We start from the raw sequence: 22,708 nt of genomic DNA, 5'->3' as shown, positions 1-22,708 counted from the left end.
ATACGATCGAGATAACAGCAGGTCAAAGATAGCGTCACTTCGCGAACGAATCGAAGCTGTGGCGGTTCTCGGAACTCGCCTGGATGCGTAATCCTCTAAGACATTTCTTACATTTCCTGGAAGCGGAGGGGCATGACAGTCCTCATGCCAGTACCGAGTTCATCTCTTTTTTTTCTTTTTAGTTTTCAACATATAATGCTTGTTAGATTAACGTGAATAACTACCACCATTCACTATGGTATGCGTATAGTAAAATGATTGAGTTAGCCATCGTTAAGTAAGAGAATGTACGTGAGAGAGAAAACTGTGCTGGACTCTGCGTGACCCACAAACTAATGTATAGTGAAATAGTATTTGTCCTACACTTATATGGAAAAGCTAATGTCTTTGCGTATCTCTACGATTAAATGGGTTGATTAAAGATGAAACTGAATAATGAAACACTCATTACCTTTGCTTGAACATATATAGAAAGAATAATTAGATTCAAGTTTAATGTAAGTACAATGGTATTTGGGATCAAACATAGCCTCTATGATGGAGTAAGATTCTCCTTTTTGTCCTTTGTGGATCAAGTCTTTCATTTTTGTGTGTGAGCTGAAGTGACGCATGGGTGACCAAGATGCACCAACCCCCAGGAGCTGGTGTGAGCTGGGACACTGAGGACCCAAGATAAAGGTAGGTTGGGGCAAGAGGATTTGTGCCAATAATGGCACACCTGAGAACGGGTTTCCCACTGACAAGAGCCCGTGTGAAGTTTAGTCTTGAGAAATAGTTACACACACACACACACACACACACGTATAATCGGGTCACACACGACCTGTGCCAGTAATAACACACACGAGAACTCCTTTGAGACAAAAATCATGTGTCATCACGGATTTCTAGTTAGGCAAAAGTTCCTGTTTCATTAATCCTAGATCCATCTTTTGCCCTAGTATCGACTAATTCATTCCTAACCAATCCCATTCCCTCCCATCCCCCTTTCCATTAATTCCTTCAACACAACATCTGATGTCTTTGGTCAACCCATCTTCATCTAAAGCGTTTCCTCCCTTATCAATTTTTTTTGTCAGGACCTGATCATGGAGTCAATTATCATGTCAATAAGAAAAAACGTAAATATTAAAGTTCAACTCTTACTTGTTCTTGTAGAACTTCATTGACATAAACTACTTGTGTCTGTGTTTGAGGAAACGCCATCACATATTCTCTCCCAGTTTCACTCCTGTGTACCAGGGCATGACACTGTCATGGTAGAACACTGAGGATCTCTCGTATGGTTGACTTTGATGAAGGATCAACCAAGCTTGAGAATAAGTGATTTAGTGCAACGAAGAAAGAAAAATAATGCGATTGATTATGTAGAAAATGAAGGTAAAGGAAATTTGCCTCAAGCGACAAATTGGAATGTAAGGAGAAAAAATTGAACGGAAGAATTTTTGAAAGTCAGAGAGAGAGAAAAAAAAATTACATTTGAAGTAGAAAGCAAATAGGGTCTTCCTAGGGTAGACCATACCAAACAATGACGAGTCAACAGTGAATGTGAGGATGTGTCCATTGCAATGACGTAGATACTGCACGTAGACATCATATATAGTAGGTATGTACGTATTGAGAGGTGAATGAACTAAATAATACGTGATCTAGATTAAAAAATCCCAGAAGCACATGTAAATCAATCAAATCAATGCTCTCCTGTGAACAGAAAATGGTAAATATATTATCATTTGGTGAAACAATCTACTATAATATGTATCTAAATGAATAAACGTATCAATAATCTATAAAATTAATTTATCTCTGTCTTCTTCCTCGTTATTATCCAATCGCCAATTCAAATGGGTGGATCAGGAACGTACAGTATCACCAATTTAACTGGGTGGTTAAGGTAGGTAAAGTACAGTAGCGTAGCCCCAGTCAGATCCTCGGCCCTCGTCCATTAAATCACAGTGAGACATAGCCTTCCACACTTACAAAAGTCCTACTTACTTTAGAAGTATTTTCATATCTGCTGCCACACCACCTTCTTACGCAAAATACTTAAGAAAATAATCATTCCAGAGTGGAACAAAAAAGTTATTGCCTGACCTACGTAAAAAATACATATTTTTTATCAACTTATAGATTAACTACCAGGCAATAAAGAACATGATGAAAGTCCAATATATATATATATATTATCCCTGGTGATAGGGGAGAAAGAATACTTCCCACGTATTCCCTGCGTGTCGTAGAAGGCGACTAAAAGGGGAGGGAGCGGGGGGCTGGAAATCCTCCCCTCCTGATTTTTTTTTTTTTTAATTTTCCAGAAGAGGGAACAGAGAAGGGGGCCTGGTGAGGATATTCCCTCAGAGGCCCAGTCCTCTGTGCTTAACGCTACCTTGCTAATGCGGGAAATGGCGAATAGTTTGAAAGATATATATATATATATAAATATATATATATATATATATATATATATATATATATATATATATATATATATATATATATATATATATATGATACTGTTAATATGATTTTTTCTTTCATGTACAATTCCATAAGTATGTATGATAATCACTTTAATATAATTTCCGTATTGCAGTTCACTGGTGCTTATGTACCAAGTCTTTAAATGCCTTTGTGTATAAGCATTTGCAGCTTATTTTCTTGAACATACATGGCTGGCAATCACAAATAATCATGGCTTTAGAAATGCCATCCAGCCTGGGGGGTAGTCGCCTCTAATAACATGTGATAAGAGAATGATGATAGGTATGATCTTATCCCTCAACACATGGCTCAGTCTAACTTCAGGATTGTTCATAATTGCCACAACTTACATAAGACTCCGAAGACACACACACACACACACACATACACATTGGCTACGGTGGGTTGTTTACTATTATTCATTCCGTTTAAACAATTATTTTTTTCTGACAAACTTTCGACCGTACATGTATATCGCAGGTGTGTATCGTTGATCTCAAAGTATTCGAGTATATGAGAAAACTCAAACAGAAGGCTTGAATATGAACTATGGTTGGTTCTTGTTGAATGGTTTAAAGAGCAGTAAGTGACATCTGTAATTGTACGCGACCCGCTACCGAGTATGGGATGCAGACGCTACTCCCACTGTTCCAATAATGTTTAATTTGACGGAGCAAATTATATCGACGCTCAAGCTTCTTTAGTATATCAGAACAGTTTTTTATTCATTGATTATCTGAAATAAAAATTTAAAATGCTCAAGTACAAAGAATAGATATAATTTTTGAGATTGAATTTTTTTTTTAAAAGACTGTAACTTTTCACCGGGAGCGTCAGTGTAGTAAGCAGTGATCTCGCGGTCGGGTGTGTTTGTGTTGTGCTCCAGAGGTCTATTCTACCAACCATGAGGAAAAAGACGAGCAAAGACCAGAGTCCTATGTCACAGAACTACAAGATTGTAGTTGTTGGAGGCGGAGGTGTGGGTAAATCAGCCATCACCATCCAGTTTATCCAGGTAAGGAAAACTTGAGAAAGTTTCGTGTGATCTGGACTGGGGTTTGGCTTTCAGCCGTGGGCGTTCATTCGTTGACATTTTCACGCTCGTTTAAAGTGTATCCTGCTGATGTTAATCCCGTATTCTTCTTTTAACTTGTACTGGAGTTGTAGAATATGTAGATTTAGAGGTCGCCTATGGATGTGATGCGCTCGGTTGAAGTTTAGCCACAGCTATCATTTTTTAATAACGAATCGAAAATGGGATACACATTGCAGGTTACAGAGACTTTAAAAGATCTATTTCGATATTGTTCGGTGATCCCAGTATCATGAAGAGAATCTCAGAATTTGAATGTTTAGGGATGGGCAGAATTTAGTAAGAAAGCAACAGAGGAGTTTAACTTGAATATTCCCCGAAAACTGTAGTTATTTTATGGGGGAAACTTATGAATAGTTATCCCGTCTTATTTCTTTCCTTTTTACCGGCGTTAGGTCGGATCCCTAACATGGAGATTTAGTCAGTGTAGTAGAGAATGAAGGTATGTAAGGTGATGGGTAGTGGAACAACTGGTTGCCATTGTAGTAGCTGCAGCAGAAGCAGCTGAGGAACGCCATACAACCCCTCCGGGCGTCATAGTAGTAGGGTGGTATGCGGGCTGGTGCGGTCTGCGGTGAGGCTTGGTCACTCAGTCATGCTGGTGATCCGAGGCGTGTATTTGTCCTGCTGGTGTTGTAGGGGGGTAATGGTTAGGTTATTCAGTGGTCATGCTAGAGTTCTGAGGGTAGGTTGGGTTAATTAGCTATCATCAGTCTTCATATAAGACTAGTGTGGAACACCCACATTCTCCTCACTCTCTCCTGAAATGTACTAGGCAGATTAGGTGTATTATAGGACTACTGTTACCATTATGAAGTGGTCTGTTGGTTTTCGGGTGCTGTCATGTAAGTTGGGCATCGTTCTTTGGTGAGTGAGTCACGCTGGTGTAGCGGTGTGTGGTGGCAAGGTCTTGGGAGTTGGGGGTTTCTGTTGATTTATTGTTGCCGCCTAGAGAGAGTCGTGGTGGGGTTGACCCAGGGAGGCCTTGGTGTTAGCCAGACGTTGATTGACTTAAATCACGCTGGTGTTGGCGAGACTTGATGATGAATGCCTGGGTGGCTTGAGTCATGAATCGCGACGGATTGATTTATTTGAGTCGGTAAAATTAAACCTTTCGGACATTCACCTGTATTGGAAGTTGAAATTTTGTTATTAATGTTTGTTTTTTGATGTTTTGCACAATTCTGACCTTCACTTCTACCGCAAATCACCATCTTATGAGATCCTCCCCCTCTTTATCCAACGATAATGGGGCATCACTGAGAACCAGGGTATTGGGCGGGGGAAATCACAGAAACAATTTGAATCAAACCTAACGACAGAAATTCGCTGGATGCCAAAAACGGTAATTGTACCTTTGAGTCATCTTAGTAGAGTCAGTCTTGATGAATGGATGGCTTGATTCATGAATTGTTATAGATTGATGACATAAGTCAAGCTGATAGTGAGTCTTGATGCATGATGGATGGCACGAGCCATGAATTGTGATGGATTGGTTGCTCATGGTGATTGTAGTGAGTCGTGATGAGTGGAGATATGGCCTGTCGTGAATCACGGTGGACGTGATCGCTTGAGTCATGGTAGTTTGGCGAGTCGCGATGGTCGCATAGCGTAGCGTAAATCATGGTTGGTGGTGTGAGTCAGTCGTGCACTCTGAATGACTTGAGTCATGTTAGTGTAAGGGATGAATGGCTCAATTGAGTCATAGCGTAATGAGTCATGTGAGTGAGTGGTTTGAATCATGGGGGTGGTGATGTGAGGTCAGTCAGTCCTTTTTAGTTGTGATGGTGAGGATTGGGGGGTGGGTGGTAGACGGTCTCTTGCATCATACGGTCAGACACGCTTGACAGCCAGCCTACATTGTCATGTCCTTTGGCGTTGGGTGGGTGGATGGGTGGGTGGCTCCTCTCTCACTTCGTGGAGTAAGAAGCCACGGCCGTTGGCGTGGGTCGTAACCAGAAGTGTATGTTTTTTTTGGGAACATCGAAGGGCGTGGGTGATGGCCCTACAGGGTATTTATGTTTGTTAAAGCTAGGCTCGGGTAGGTTAGGTTAAGTTTTGAAGATGAAGGTCGATAGGTGTATATACACTTATGTAGGTTATACATCATTTTTAGATAATGTTGTGCAGGATTACACACACTTTAGGCTCTTATATTCATATCATTAGGTTAAGTTTTGTAAGTTTATGGACACGATTAGAATAAGTTGTATTTGTTTATACACCAAATTAGTTTATAGTTTACAGGTTTACACGCATCCTTGGGTTAAGATGTATAAGTTTTACGCACATTGCTGTTATCTGGGCAAACTGTTTTTATCATAGTAAGCCAGTTTAATTGTTAGTAAGAATATAGAAGACAGTAGTAAGATAAATGTCAGATGTGAGTTGACCTTTTTCTATGTACTTGGGAACTGCCCACGTACTTTAGTAGACAAAGGTTAGAACTATGATTTCATTTATATTATTTTTCACTCGTATAGTTTTGTGAAGATCAGTTATGATGAAATGACGGTATTTATTTTCGCTATCTAGAGAATTAATATTTTTTCTTATTGAAGCTCTTATATTAGTGAGGCCAATGACCGTATATATATATATATTGCATGATCACCCTTTTTTGTCAGAGATGGCGCAGGAACATACGAAGAAAGGCCACATTTGCTCCTATCCATTCTCTAGGTGTCATTTTATCCCTGGGGATAGGGGAGAAAGAATACTGCCCACGTATTCCCTGCGTGTCGTAAAAGGCGACTGAAAGGGGAGGGAGCGGGGGGGGGGGGGGGCTGGAAATCCTCACCTCCACTTTTTACTTTTCCAAAAGGAGGAACAGAGAAGTGGGCCAAGAGAAGATTTTTTTTCCTTTAAGGCTCAGTCTTTTGTTGACGCTTCTTCGCTATCGCAGGAAATGGCGAATATGTATGAATATATCTGTCCATCCATCTATCAATGTGCGTGTATAATACGTGGTAGGAGTTACCAGATACTGCCAGCTCGAGATTACACCGCCATTAAAAAGTAGCCCTTGGCGAGGGCAACGGTGCATCATTGTCGATGGACAAAAGGTGAACAAATTCTTCGAATTACCTCTCAGTCCCTGCTACTGATTGTAGTGCAGCCTTGAAGCTGCAGGAGCTCCGTAAAAGGAGTCATCAGATTGTGTAATGATATATATTACAAAAAAAAGAATGAAAAATTTCTTCCAGACTACCAAAATTTGTCTTGCACCTTCGAGCCTTGCTCTCTACACTAGAGCAGGATACGGTGGGCTCCTTTGTTGCGAGAGGGCCTTGGACAACTCAGTGTTCTTCTCTATTTGCTGACGATGATACAGCTTCCTCGAAGCTGACCTCATTTCACTGTCATTGCTACTACTTGCAATCGGAGTTCTTGAAAACACACACACACACACACACACACACACACACACACACGTACACACACTTCTTACCATGCTGTTCGACGCTGGGACCCCATTCTCTGGGGGCACCTTTACTGTCCACCAGACGAAACCTCGGGTCAGGAGATGCTGTGATATCGAATTTGTCTTTGTTAGGTTAATTCAGGACAAATGAGGTTTTCATTGTAGAAATTTATACCTAGAGCATAATAGGGTTTCTTAGAGGGTGAACTGATGTTTATAATGTTGAAGGGATGGGTGGTGGTCAGACCATTAACGAGGGTGTAACTCGTACATGTCTGGGGAGTGAAGGTCCATATGTACGTGTTTGATGGATTGGAGTTTAAGACTGGGTCAGGGGAGCGGTTATTTATTGTGTTTTTGTGGTTCATTAAAGTGTGTATTTTTATGTGTGTGTGTTTGTTGGATGAAGATGATTTTTGGATGAAAGTTGCTGTCATGAGAGGCAGGTGTGAGCATTTTGCATGAGGGTTGCTGGGTAGTTACTGAGAGGTTTGGGTGGAAGGGGTGTTGTTTTGTTGCAAAGAATTAGGTGTTGATTGTATTTGAAGAATCCTGTTTTCATGTTGTACATGATCATTGTTTATGGTTGCTAAGCAGCCATTGATCGTTCTAAGTGATCTTGCTTTGTAGTTTTTGTCATGTTTGTTTTTGAAATGCACGATGGCCTGACAGATGAGTCGTAGTTTAGGATGGAGTGGCTGAACTGTTTGAAATTCGTGCTAGTGAGTGCTCTGAGTGGTTGACCATGAAAGGTTATGGGAGGGAGGATTTTAGATTCATATTTATCAGGGATTAGGAGAGAGTGGCAGTGGATTTCTGTTGGGATTCAGATATTATTCTTTTTTAGGCGAGTCATTATATTCCAATTGGGTGTTGTGCTACTTGCTTGTGTAGTGGTAGGGAGCTGTGATGCAACTGTGAGGTCATTCCCCCCTTCAGATTTTCACATTGGTTTGTGTGTGAGATGTAGGGAGGTGTTGTAGGAAAAGATTGAAGAGGAATGGAGAAAGAACTGCTCTCTAAGGGACTCCGTTGCAGAGCTTGAGGATTGTTAGGTGAAGTGTTTGTGAATACCTCTGACTAGGCTGGTTCCAAAGCTGTCTAGTGTCGTTGTCATTTTTGTGGAGGGTGGATGGTGCCAAGTATCTTTTTTTTCGTGTGGATATATAGGTCGATGTCAAATGGTTCAGTGGTATCTGTATCTGGGGGTAGAGGGGGGAGTTGTAGGTGAGGTGAGGCCATGATGTGTTGTGTTACGTTTGTATGTATTGTAGTGAAGTGATTTTTGGTCAGAGAATCCATGCTATGAGGTTGAGAGCAGGCTCCACTTACAGGAGTTGTCCTATTGTGGTGTAAATGGAACTTAGGAACATTTAGCAACAAGAGCACGACAAGGAGCTACTTGCCCTTTCTGACGTCGCTTCTCAAGGAAATACCTCAGCAAACCTCCTCTTGCCCAAAAGAAACCCACCTCTCCCCAGCCACTCGTAGAACGCAGCCTTAAGCTGACCCAGGCTGTTGGGGCTCAAACCCAAACATTGTACACATTCTCCGTTCGGGTTATCGTCCGCCACCTACCAGTGCACACAAGTACATCTGCCTGTAATGTCAAACCCCATTAATTTGAAGCTCTTCCCATTGGTACTATCTCAAGTGTAAATTACTTCCATGAAGGATTGCCCAAAGCAGTCACTTAGGACGTTAGTACGAAAACACCCACCCAAAAGCCTTTCATTCCCAGCACAAAGCCTAGTTAGCGCAGCACACAGTACGCATCCACACGTTGAATGTTTTCAGCTGAACTCCCATTGGCACCAAAAACGAACAAACAAGTATTCAACCTAACTCTTAGTATAAGCGCAATCCCTCATCTAAGAAGAACCAGATTGCACTCAAATCCTTCCTTGCTCCTAATTTCGTCGTATTATAACTACACATTACGACAAAGAGCACGGATAGGCTATACCTATGATACTTATATAACATATTAATCCCATATACCACTACTCAACACGGGGGAGATGAAAAATAGAATAACGCGCTTGTCATCGTATTCATAATTAAAGACAATGCCTACCACAACATGATCACTACGACATACTTTCCCTCCCCTTCCCCAGATGCACCAACACCTTACCTAGCTTATGTGGTGATTTCATCGCCCGCCCGCCATCGTACTCAACACATTACATACACGATTCCCGAGGTCATCTCCTCCTAAACCTTCTACATATGCTGCTGTAGAATGAAATTACATAACCAACAATAGGAAAATGATGATAACGCACCAGACCTTGATTGTTATAATTTATGGTTTGAGTGAGTGATTGCCAGAGCTTTTAGCTTGCTGTCGACTGTGTGACGGGCAGCCAGCCATATCTACCCGGTCTCTATATGATTTTTTTTTTATGTCATTTATGCAACACGACAGATTTAACTAGTATTTTTTATCATGGAGTCATTGTTGAGTAGGCTGGACATGACTTATTAAGACTTGGAGAGTTGTTATTATACGTATGAAAAAGGAATTAACCGTAAACCTCAAAAGGAATTAACCGTAACCCTCTTTTACAAGCTTTTTAAGATCGCTTGCTCACTGCTCAGCCAGACTAGGCTGCTACAGACCCGGTAGCTATTCTTCACTGCGGCAGATTAGCTTTATTAAGAAACCGACTAGTGAATAAGTGACCTCATAAAAGCCACGAAGGTCTGCCGAGAGCACGTCTTAAATGCACGTTGGAGCAGTGGAGTCAAAACACATCAAGAGCATTTGACTGACTTCGTAAGTTACCCTTGTTCATAGTCTGGGAATTATTATTGTCGTGGCAGACGGTGATGTGTATGAACAATCAAAGCTTTGCCTAACGTATTTGTTATGGGGGATGATAAATATGTAAGCAATATCTCTTATGTAGCAGCCATGTATCTGGATGTTCTTACATGATGAGGACAACAGAATACGGAAAATTGCCGACTCCCATCTCCCAACCTCTCCATTGGTTTTGACTACGTACGTATGGCCAGTTACGAGATATTTGGGAGCGAACTAATTTTGCGGACTGGGTCTAGAAGGCTTTGTACGGGGCCTGCGGGCTGCAGCATCCGATAGTTTGGTCGACTAGCACCCAAACCAGCAAGCCTTGGGGCCCAGCCTGGTGCTGTAGGGGTAGAAGACGACCCGAAAACGTCAAGTATTATCAGGTGACTTCACCAAGGAATATAACCTAGCAGGGTTATCTGCCCTCTACAGTACGTTATTCCGAGATCTTACACCACAATCTGGGACGTCTTAAGTTTGGAGGAACTTGTGTGGTGTGGAGAAGTGTGGGTATAGTGTTGTGGTGGAGCCGAGCGATAGTTTACTTGTATGTTTTTCCACCATCATATTCGTCAATTTGTGTTCGGCATCTTGGTACACACACTGTTCCAGTATCATGCAAAATACTTGGTATATTCCAGTCCCTCCCTAACATGGCTTGAGTTGACGCCTCGCTTCTTTCACAGACTGATCAAGTATGTCATCATTGTTCTTTCTCAAATCTTTGAATTATAAATTAAGTTCGTAACGTCATTAAAACGACAGGGAAAGCGGAATATGATTGTGTGCCGGTAATACAGACAAACTCAACTAACAGCTTAAAATCTTTAGGCGTTTTTAATGTGTCTGGTCGCTTACGTGCAGTGAATGTCCCCATAGGCGAGTGATAGGCGTTATAAAAATGGTTCAGCTAAACTTTGAAGATGCACCTGACACGGCTCGAGTAAAAATTGTAAACATTGGGGTGCACGTGTGGCTCTATTTTCGTGCCTGTAAGGACACGTGGTTGGAACTTCCGTAAGGATTATGGTTGGAACTAGCTAGGAGTTGTAGCAGAACAGGTTGGACAGTGACGGATGTCTGCCCGAGAATACGTGCGTTATGCTTCGGGAGTTACGTATGTAGGTTGCATAGCTGATAAATTCAGGCTACTCCATAGGCTTCAGGCTACTCCATCGGTCGGCTATATTAGGTGCGTGACTTGCCTTCGCGTGCCCGAAGCAGATCTTCGTCAACATTCGAGCAGCATTGGGTAGTTCTGCTTCGATTGCAGCGGAAGATGAAAACACTTGAGATGTTGCTGGACAAGCGTCCCGGACAGATTAGTGTTGTACCCAAGCAGAGAATAGACGAATTGGAATTGCGTAAATGAATGACCGAGGCTTCGGTTGGACGTGGTAGCAGAAACTGGATCGAATGCCAGGTTGTGTGAAGGGTAGAAGCACTATCCCCTTCTCCCCCTTTCTTTCCCCTTGCTCCCCCCACCTCCACATAAACTCGGGTGTATCTGCCAACAGTATCCCCCACATAAACTGGTGTATCTGCCAACAGTATGTCGTATCTTGGTGTCGACTGTCCTTGTGTTTCAGCTCGGACTGTGTGGGATCTGTTTGCGTCACAGAGTGAACATGAACTGCACAAACTGTTCCGTCACTAATATATTTGAGGTTGTTAACAGTGCCTTGTTTTCTTGGGAATTGGTTTTTTTTTCTCTGCTGTAGAGCTTGGGCAGGTGATATGTACGTGAGGTTAGGTGTTTGAGAAGGAAATTAGACTTGGAGAAGTTGTTTAATAGTGTGATTTATCAGGGGTTACATATTGCTGAAAATTATTTCTCTAAATACGGGGATGGAAGAAGTTCCTGTACGTCGAGAAACCTCATTATTTCTCTGTTCTTGATAGAATGAGAATGAAAGCAGAAAAGAAATGATAAAAAGCTCATCATATAATTTCTTTCGAGTACCGCATCTATAAACCAGTGATTTGCGGCTCCATACCATCACATACAGTAAAACAATGAATGAAGAGTGATAGAGAAATATTTATGAATAGAACTTAAGATAGACGAATGAATATTGAAACGTGTGAGAATGAACTGCGAACCATGAGGGATTCTCTTTAGCACCCTTGATGGTAATACTAGGCTCTGAGGGACGACCAAATCATGTGTGGCTCGTGAAGCATCATGATATACATAGAGAGGGATAGTGTTGGTGTATGAAATGTATCTAATCAGCAAAAAGGCTGTGTGTGATGTGGTCACTGCCAGATTTAGACTTAGGGTACGTTTGGCAAGTTGCAGACCATGTTAGTACTCATTTCACGAAGTGTGAATCGTGGTATTGTTAATATGCGTGCTTTAAGAGGGTCTGCAGGGCTCTCGTGAATTGTGAAAAGGTTAAGGGTTTATGAGACCCTTCCCGACCTATGAATTAAGGACAGATTATATATTAGCATGATGAAACCCCAGTCTGGTGGTGTCCTTCCGCGTAAGATCTGTTGTCTTACCCAGGGTTTGCAGAACAGTGGGAGGGAATGGATGTGATTTATGTCACTGGGGGAAGTACGACGTTCCCCCTGGGGCTAGTTATCTTGTTAGTTGCAAAAGTAACAACTCTTATTTGTGTGTTTCAGACAGGCTTATCAGTCCCTTAGTGGGGCTCGGCTAGACACGCCAGAGTGTGTCGTCAGAATGTCGGTTCGCTGTTTGTTTCAGTTCCCAGGTTGTCGGGTCTTGGTTGTGTGTTTTCAGTCTGGCGTCTTCGAGTATGTCAGCTCCACCTTGTGTGTTTTACCGAACACAACTTCCTTCGTAAGTTGATGCTGTCCCCCCCACGCTTTTCACTTCCTCTATAAAGCTTGCACCATCTGAAAACTTATTTGCTCTGTGGTGACATCTGCCTCTTAAGAGTTGATTCTGCGATGACTGCTGTCTCTGTGTAAACTCTACGATGACAGCTGCTTCTGTGTTAACTCTACGATGACAGCTGCTTCTGTGTAAACTGTACGATGACAGCTGCCTCTGTGTTAACTCTACGATGACAGCTGCTCTGTGTTAACTCTACGATGACAGCTGCTTCTGTGTTAACTCTACTATGACAGCTGCTTCTGTGTTAACTCTACGATGACAGCTGCTTCTGTGTTAATTCTGCGATGACAGCTGCTTCTGTGTTAACTCTACGATGACAGCTGCTTCTGTGTTAACTCTACGATGACAGCTGCTTCTGTGTTAACACTAACGTTAAAGCTGACTCTGTGTAAACTGCATGGTTACAGCTGCCTACGTGTTCACTCAGTATGTTACTTCCCCTAGTGTGTGTGTGACCTCGCCTAAAATGCGCCAGGTTTGTGTGTCAGTCTGCTGGATGCGTTAACCTGTGTTCTTTGGTATGTTGCCTTTTAGGATAACAGGAGGTCTGCTGGAAGGATGTAGGTCAGACGTGTGTGTGTGTGTGTGTGGGAGATGCATGAAGCTCACCCGATCCCGCCGATACCTGACGGGTCGGTCAGCATCGGGAGGGATGGCTATTTCTAGTATCGGAGGCGTGGGAGTTGTCACGTCTGTTTGTGTGTCAGACTTTTGTTTCAGACGTCTTTTGTTTCTCCTGTGGGAAAGCAGGCCATAGTTCGTATCAGAACAGAGTGTTCAACTCCCAATTAGTTCATTAAATGTAAGATAAAAGTTCCACTGTATTTAGATGATGGTAAATAATAATGTCGAATACACATGGCCTTCAAATACTCATTGGTAACTCGGCAGGTCCGAACCGGGTGGGATGGTGGAGGCGTTTGTGGCGGTAGGGGGAAGGGGGAGCAGTGTAGTCACCTGTCAAACTGTTGCTAGAAGTTTGTTTACAGTGAGAGTTGATGTTTTATTCTGTTGCTGCGCGCTTGCCCACACATGCACGCACACGTTCCTACCCACATGCATTCGTACATACACAGGCAGTGTTGAGAATGTCGGTGCTAACTTGTGTGGTGGACTGTACGACCTCCATCTGTAAATGGCCATCCACCCACGACCATTGGTTCGAATACCCGTAGGAGTATGGCGCTATCTTTTTTTTTCATTAATGTGTAAAAGATTTTCTTAATCCATGCCCTTTATAGTAAAGCAGCCTCAAGGCCATTATTTTTTTTTTAATTTCCAAAAGAAGGAACAGAGAAGGGGGCCAGGTGAGGATATTCCATCAAAGGCCCAGTTCTCTGTTCTTAACGCTACCTCGCTAACGCGGGAAATGGCGAATAGTTTGAAAGAAAAGAAAGAATATATATATATATATATATATATATATATATATATATATATATATATATATATATATATATATATTATATATTTAAAATCTTTAAGTATTGGCTAGGTTGTTTATGAACCAGATCCAATAAAATTCGATACAGATCCCAATGATTATTACAGAAAAGGGGAACGGAATATTGATGAAGAAAATATAAAGATTTTACGTTTGCATGTTTCATAATGACTTTCGTGACTCAGAATAAGAGTGATAGAGAAATATTTATGAATAGAACTTAAAATAGACGAATGAATATTGAAACGTTAAACATAATTACGTTTTAAGAATAAAACTAGCAACAAATTTCGTTGTATCGTCTCATCCATATAGTGAGTTACTGATTTGCCCACGTAGATTCTGCTAATAAGCTTTCCTACGCCTTGAAGGTATACGAAAAACCACCTGGTTGTCATAGATGAATGTCTTAGTTACTCCGAAGAAGAATGTGTTTTTACAAAGCTCTGAAAACCTGCAAGATAGTACGCGCGTAGTCACAGATATAAATAGCCATTTTTAGGACCTTTCCAACGTGGTGTGTGGGAAGATTAGCGAGGTGTCTGGGACGCCCCTGTGTCGGCCGACCGCTCACTGGGTCACACACACACACAAGGTGAGAGAGCACTTTTGGTACGGGAAATGATTCTCTGCATCGTTCAGTTTTCAGGTTTGACCCTGACTTTCGGTCGCGTTTGGATGATCATAAATTTGTTCCTATCTTGTATGTGCGTGGTTGTTTTTGATTATGTGCTTTGAGGTGTTTTCGATAAGCGCAGTTGTGTATGTTTATGTGTGTGTGTGTGTGTGTGTGTGTGTGTGTGTGTGTGTGTTCCATGGAGAGAGTTTTACACGTGTTGCCCCTTCTCTTAACCGTGTGTGTGTGTGTGTGTGTGTGTGTGTGTGTGTGTGTGTGTGTGAAGTTACATGTTTACTTATTTGTACCGTACGGGGAGGGAGTTTTATTCTCGTAGGGCCCCCATCTCTTGAACATTCTCCACTACACAACCTCAGAATTCTTTTTATGTGCTGTGTCGTCAGCCATGTTATTCCATTCAGCCACCACTTGTAGACTGTAGAAGTACTTTTTTCACACCTTTTATAACAAATGTCTTAAGTTTTGTGTGGGCGTTCTGTTTGATCCGCTGCTATGGGTAGAGGTGAACTGATAAATGTAACCTACGTAATTCCTTTCCCTCAATAATCATCTGAAATATGTATCCATAATTCTAGCCTAGGAGAAACATCTTCGCGTCCAAGTTGTACTCGTGGTGTGAGTTGGAGGAGGAGGAGCGTCCGGGTTGCTGGAGTGAAGGTTGTGTCTGGCCGACCCTGCCCGTTGACAGTGTAGTCTTGTGTTGCCAACTGGCTCACGTATATATAAAGTATTGTGGTGTTGCATTCGCCGGCGGGCAAGTGTGGACAATGCTTGTCATTAGCTAGTCATCGTCTCTTGGACTTCTTATTATCTGGCACAGTGATGTTGGTGGTATAAAAGAAATTAGCGAACCAAAAGTTGATTGATTATTCTTATGTGATTAGTTGGTTTGTTAGCTTGGCTCTGGGCATAGTAACTGCCTCTGGTACGATTGGATAGTAATTTTCTTGATTAGTATAGACCCTTAACCAGTCATTTGCTTTAGGCTTGAGTTTTTTTTTTTATATATATATAGTGGAGAGTTAGATTTCATTGATGTGGACTTTGGGTAGATTTTATCCCCAAGGGACTTTAGAGAATTTTGATGTGTTACTTATGTGGTTGGTAATGTGTCTGTATATTATATACTCCAGGGGCTGTATGCAGAAAACTTCTTTGAATGCTTAAGTATGCTTAACCCCAAAGAATTTTACTTAAATTTAAGAATTTTGCTAAGCATGTTTCTGAAAGCTGCCCTACGCTGAAGTATTTTCTTAGCAGACGACAAATATTTTGACCCAAACTGCATTTCATACTCCTTAAATCTTATGCTTAAGTTTTGCTAAGCATCATGCTTAGTCCTTTTGTGTGTGGCACTTAAGTCACTTGCTCAGCTAAGCATGAAAATAAGCAGAATTCTAAGAATTTTTCTGCATACGGCCCCAGACCCCGTTAGATGCTCGCGGGGACTCGTGAGCTTTTGGACGCCTTAAGTCCCCTAACCAATCGCAGTTGCCATCATGGAGGAGGAGGAAGCGAGAACAAAACTGGACGAGATATTGAGTGTTTGTCAAGCAAGACCTTTCCCTTCGCTCATCTACCCAGCGGTGCCTCAGACGGGAGTAGCTGGAGCCTCTTGCATGTAGTTAATTACCCTCTCAGCCAGTTGTATGAACACTGAATAGTTGAATGACCTCATGTATACCCTGCGTTTTTGTTGATGTCTGTCACTATGCTAATTGGCTGCCAATTGTGTGGTGAGTGTTGCTGGGGAGCGTAAAGTTGACCTTTTAGTAATATCTATGTAAAAATGTTATTATGAACTTATGTATTCGATAGTGGATTTGAAAATATATTGGAAGTGGTTAATGCCGATCTTGGAGATGTTTGAATATCATGACTTAAATCAGCAGGATGTGTATACTGTTATGTCGGGCATGTAGGTGTGTGTGGGGGAACTTGTATGGCTGGTGTGGGGGAGACACTTATGGCTGGTGTGGGGGAATTTGTATGGCTGGTGTGAGGGAACGTGTGTGGCTGGTGTGGAGGAACATGTATGGCTGCTCTGGGGGACATATGTGGCTGCTGTGGTGGAAACATGTATGGCTGGTGTGAGGGGGGAACAAGTATGGTAGGTGTGAGGTGGGGTGAACATGTATGGCTGCTGTGGAGGAACATGTATAGCTGGTGTGAGGGAAGATGTATGGCTGGTGTCGGGGAAAATGTATGGTTACCGTAAGGGTATATGTATGGGAGGGGGGAGGGGCATGTAGGTGAGGGGAACATATATGGCTGGTGCGGGAGGGAACAAGTATGGCTGGTGCGGTCTGGCGCGTCTTCAGCAGTTCCTGGCAGGTCACCTTGCGTGAGTCAGAGCCTGGATCATCGTAGGACTTTTTGCTAGTGGTCGCCAGAGGGTGTTGGCCGAGGGGGGTGGTGTGGTGGTGTTGGCGGGTCGTCGTCCCTCACCACAGCAGCAGGGTGTGGTAGTGGTAGGTGGTGGCTGGTTTAAAACATCGCTGTGTTGAATATGTATTTTCATTCTCTCTCTCTCTCTCTCTCTCTCTCTCTCTCTCTCTCTCTCTCTCTCTCTCTCTCTCTCTCTCTCTCTCTCTCTCTCTCTCTTCATGTCTTGGGTAAGAATTGTCGTTCCTTTCCCCCACGTATCGTTTATTTACATCCACGGCGGGAAATCGCGTGAGGCATTGCTCACAACACACACACTCAGAATTAGTTCCCATAATTGTAAGAATTGTTACCGCTCGCAAGAAAAGGTTGCGGGAGACACAACAAGAGAGAACACATCATGAGTATGTGTGTGAGGGGGCGTACAGTAGAAAAACTGCTCAACACATTGCCTTCAGCCATCTTGGAACAGTATGGGATGCGCTGTGGAGAAACATTTAAGGTCGCGAGATGATTCAATTATTTACAGAGCGCATCTGACTTGACCAGCCAGGCTCCAGGTAGTGACGTGGGCACCAGCCAGGCTCCAGGTAGTGACGTGGGCACCAGCCAGGCTCCAGGGAGTGACGTGGGCACCAGCCAGGCTCTAGGTAGTGACGTGGGCACCAGCCAGGCTCCAGGTAGTGACGTGGGCACCAGCCTGGCTCCAGGTAGCGACGTGGGCACCAGCCAGGCTCCAGGTAGTGACGTGGGCACCAGCCAGGCTCCAGGTAGCGACGTGGGCACCAGCCAGGCTCCAGGTAGTGACGTGGGCACCGGCCAGGCTCTAGGTAGTGACGTGGGCACCAGCCAGGTTCCAGGTAGTGACGTGGGCACCAGCCAGGCTCCAGGTAGTGACGTGGGCACCAGCCAGGCTCCAGGTATTGACGTGGACACCAGCCAGGCTGTCTGGGTAGTGACGTGGGCACCAGCCAGGCTGTCTGGGTAGTGACGTGGGCACCAACCTGGCTGTCTGGGTAGTGACGTGGGCACCAGCCTGGCTGTAGCCACGGAGTCTCCACTACCTTACGGTGGGTAGTACAGCTGTAGCCACGGAGTCTCCTACTACCTTACGGTGGGTAGTACAGCTGTAGCCACGGAGTCTCCACTGCCTTACGGTGGGTAGTACAGCTGTAGCCACGGAGTCTCCACTACCTTACGGTGGGTAGTACAGCTGTAGCCACGGAGTCTCCTACTACCTTACGGTGGGTAGTACAGCTGTAGCCACTGAGTCTCCTACTACCTTACGGTGGGTAGTGCAGCTGTAGCCACGGAGTCTCAACTACCTTACGGTGGGTAGTATAGTACAGCTGTAGCCACCGAGTCTCCACTACCTTACGGTGGGTAGTACAGCTGTAGCCACGGAGTCTCCTACTACCTTACGGTGGGTAGTACAGTTGTAGCCACTGTCTCGCATCACCGTCATCACTCCAGCTAGAAGTATAAGACGTTATCACGAACAAAAAGGACGGAAAAAAAGATGACATTCGGACGAAAATGTTCGCTCACCCAGGTTCGAGTCTCGTAGAACCAAAACAAAGTTAATTTTGAGCGTTGAGTTCATGGTCTCTTTTTGATATGTGTTGAATAAATAATCTTTCCAGACCCGATATGTGTCGAGGAATGTTATGTTATTATTCCATGTTAGAATATATTGTTAGTGTGAGGCTAGACTACGCCAGTGGGACTGCTGCTATTTGAGTCTAGCGAGCCTCTCTCCTTTGAGGAGAGAGAGAGAGAGAGAGAGAGAGAGAGAGAGAGAGAGAGAGAGAGAGAGACTTCTCTAAGTTCAAATTTTCTCTTTGACTAGCTTATGTAATCAATATGTAATTTTCATTTGGAATCCATGATGCTTTCCTTGGTAAGTGTAAGACAAAAATATTGTTATTTATTATTATTATTATTATCATTATTATTATTATTATTATTAATTATTATTATTATTATTTCGAATGAGAGGTGATTAGTCTTAGAAAGTAAAAGAAATAGGAGCCTCTTGGAGTGCTGTGTAGACCTGACATTTAAAAGGTAGAAAAGGTTGAAGGAAGAGAGGGAGGTGGGAGAGAGAGAATCGCAGAGATTCGCTGTTTGGTAGAGGAGGTACAGGAGGAGGAGGAGGAGGCATCATAACGGTCAATCCCTGGGTGGCTCGTCCTCCACACACACAAAAACTATAGAATTATTTCGTCGTTTTTTTTTCTCTTATCTTTATCGGCGATAGAGTTGCCCCGCCATTCCCAATCGTCTGCTGAACGCCTAGGTGTAATCATAAGTATAAACACAAGCGATTATAACAACTGGGAGAAAGAAGTGAGCATCGCGAATAGGGGATCGAATGATGAATCTTCACGGTCAAACAATAGAATTAGAATTAGAAATATAGGGTTGTACGTTGATGTTGTAAAAGGGGTTTAGGGTTGGATGAAGTATAATACTAAGATGCAGAATGATGAGTGGATGAGTGAAGGTTTAAAGAGACGAGAAGGTTTGAAATGAGGTTCTGTAAGTGTAGACTTCCGTCCAAGTATGCATGGATAAGTAATATAACACACACACACACACACACACACACACACACACAACTAGAGCTGGCTCACTGAAATGAGATATGGCTGGGCAAACACCCATGTACCATACTTAGGCATCAGCAGTGGTTGACGATGCTACAACAGCGCACCATACATGGGCCCCAGTGGTTGAGGTTACAAGAGCAGTTGTACCATACGTGGGCATCAGTGGTTGATGATGGAGGGTAAATAAGCAAGTCGAGTTATTATTATTTGGTTGGTTTGAGACAGGTGTTGTTTACGAAACGCGTCTCTCTCTCTCTCTCTCTCTCTCTCTCTCTCTCTCTCTCACTCTCTCTCTCTCTCTCTCTCTCTCTCTCTCTCTCTCTCTCTCTCTCTTTGGGATCTGGATCGGGTTGTGTGTATGTGTGTGTGTATATATATATATATAGGGTCTGATTTAATCGTGTATTGGGGGAGGGAGACTTGGTTTAATCCTTGGGTGGTTAGCGGTTATTGATCTACGAGGGTTCTTCTCCAATCCTCTACGGGGATTCGATATAGAATTGGGAGAATGGTTGATCTAATCATATACAGGAGTCTAGTCTAATCATCCTTTCAGATTATCTTCGAGGTTCTGTTCTAATCCTTTACGAGGGGATTAGTGTAATATCCGGATATGTTTTGCCTGATCATCTCTGGGGGGTCTAGTTTGATCCTTTTGGAGATTTTTTAATCATTTGCAAAATCCTTCCCAGTCATGTATGGGGTTTGGTGTAATCGTATCCGGGGATCTGCTTTCATGATCTACTGATGTCTGGTCAAAAGTCTCTTTGAGGTCTGATGTGAAAATGTCCTGGGCTTGGTCTTAAATTCCCCCTGGGCTTTCTGTAAAAATCTCTGGGGGTCTGGTCTAAAGGACTGTGGAATCTAGACAGTAATCTCTTGGGTCTGGGTTCAGACATTTCTGGGGTCTCATCTTGAAAAAAAAAAATGCCTTGGGTGCGGTCTAAAAAAATCACTGTCTGGCCTAAAAATCTCGGGGGGTCTTGATCTTAAAAATCTACGGGGTCTGGTCTAAGTATCTCAGGAGCGTGGTCTAAAAATCTCTGGGGGTCTTGATCTTAAAAATCTCCGGGTGTCTGGTCTAAGTATCTCAGGAGCGTGGGTCTTGATCTTAAAAATCTACGGGGTCTGGTCTAAATGTCTCAGGAGCGTGGTCTAAAAATCTCTGGGGGTCTTGATCTTAAAAATCTCCGGGGTTCTGGTCTCATTATCTCAGGAGCGTGGTCTAAAAATCTCTGTGGGGTCTTGATCTTAAAAATCTCCGGGGGTCTGGTCTAAGTATCAGGAGCGTGGTCTAAAAATCTCTGGGGGGTCTTGATCTTAAAAATCTCCGGGGGTCTGGTCTAAGTATCAGGAGCGTGGTCTAAAAATCCCTGGGGGGGTCTTGATCTTAAAAATCTCCGGGGGTCTGGTCTAAGTATCTCAGGAGCGTGGTCTAAAAATCTCTGGGTAGTCTAAAAATACCTCCCAGGCCTGGTCTGAAAATCTCTGGGGGTCTGCTCTGATCATCAAGGGCAGAGTTCTTCAAAACTGTTGCTAGCTGTTTATATGCATAAGTGGGGGTTTGTATGCCTTTCAGGTTAGTTGGGTGGTAGGTCTGTCAAATGATGCGTTCATTAATGGTCGTCCACGTCAACGGGAAAATTGCTTAACACGAATTTTCAGATGCTGATGATGATCATATCAGGACGACACACAATCTTTGCATGTAGCCTACTTTAACAGACTTGATGACCACCACACTTGGCACCCGTGCCCGTGACGTCTGTGAGTTATTTATGTAAAAGAAAATATTATGATGGTTATTTTAGCGTGGACTGACAACCACACGTTGCATCTATTATTTGTACATTTTCTCGTATATTTTGTCCGACAATAAACAGTTGCAGAGTTGCTTAAGGCTTAAGCGAATTGTGTGAAAGTTGCGTTTGGGATCGACCGAATAAGCCCCTCGAGGTCTCCCCTCCTCCTCCTTCCCTCCCCGCCTTGGATAACCTTTGGTGACTTAGAAAACGAGGATCCAGCTGTTCAGATGCAACCGTGTATATGCCTTTTTTCTTCAGTTATATTTATGGTTAGTATTATCTGTGTGATCAAGGAAGGTGAGACACCACACAGTCATATATATATATATATATATATATATATATATATATATATATATATATATATATATATATATATATATATATATATACAACGCTCGTTGTATGTTTTGGACAATCACATGTTTACCAAATGGCGTCCTAGCTTCATCTCTTCGATGTATACCAACTGACTGTTATATTTCTCTCTTGTGTCTCCCCTGATGATGTGATTATTACACGAAAGTGCACTTGGGAACTTTTCGTGTTTCATTTTCCCCATGGACTCATAGGAATATATATATATATATATATATATATATATATATATATATATATATATATATATATATATATATATATATGGTGTGGGAGGCAAGTTGTTAGAAGCAGTGAAAAGTTTTTATCGAGGATGTAAGGCATGTATACGTGTAGGAAGAGAGGAAAGTGATTGGTTCTCAGTGAATGTAGGTTTGCGGCAGGGGTGTGTGATGTCTCCATGGTTGTTTAATTTGTTTATGGATGGGGTTGTTAGGGAGGTAAATGCAAGAGTTTTGGAAAGAGGGGCAAGTATGAAGTCTGTTGGGGATGAGAGAGCTTGGGAAGTGAGTCAGTTGTTGTTCGCTGATGACACAGCGCTGGTGGCTGATTCATGTGAGAAACTGCAGAAGCTGGTGACTGAGTTTGGTAAAGTGTGTGGAAGAAGAAAGTTAAGAGTAAATGTGAATAAGAGCAAGGTTATTAGGTACAGTAGGGCTGAGGGTCAAGTCAATTGGGAGGTGAGTTTGAATGGAGAAAAACTGGAGGAAGTGAAGTGTTTTAGATATCTGGGAGTGGACCTGGCAGCGGATGGAACCATGG

General features: G+C 42.9%; 1 protein-coding gene across 1 annotated transcript in view; it reads left to right on the top strand.

Annotated features, from left to right (window-relative positions):
- The first annotated feature begins 3,312 nt into the window (after positions 1 to 3,312).
- The window catches only part of LOC139756788 (ras-like protein 2), a 79,764-nt gene continuing 60,368 nt past the window's right edge, over positions 3,313 to 22,708 (top strand). The window contains exon 1 of the mRNA XM_071676580.1: positions 3,313 to 3,496. Coding sequence (XP_071532681.1) covers positions 3,386 to 3,496 — 111 coding nt within the window. The 5' untranslated portion in view covers positions 3,313 to 3,385. The remainder of the gene's footprint in view (positions 3,497 to 22,708) is intronic.

The sequence above is a fragment of the Panulirus ornatus genome, chromosome 23 (genome assembly GCF_036320965.1).
Source record: "Panulirus ornatus isolate Po-2019 chromosome 23, ASM3632096v1, whole genome shotgun sequence".
Classification (NCBI taxonomy): Eukaryota; Metazoa; Arthropoda; class Malacostraca; order Decapoda; family Palinuridae; genus Panulirus; species Panulirus ornatus.
Note: the sequence above shows the minus strand (reverse complement) of the source record. Positions and strands in the feature narration are given on the sequence as shown.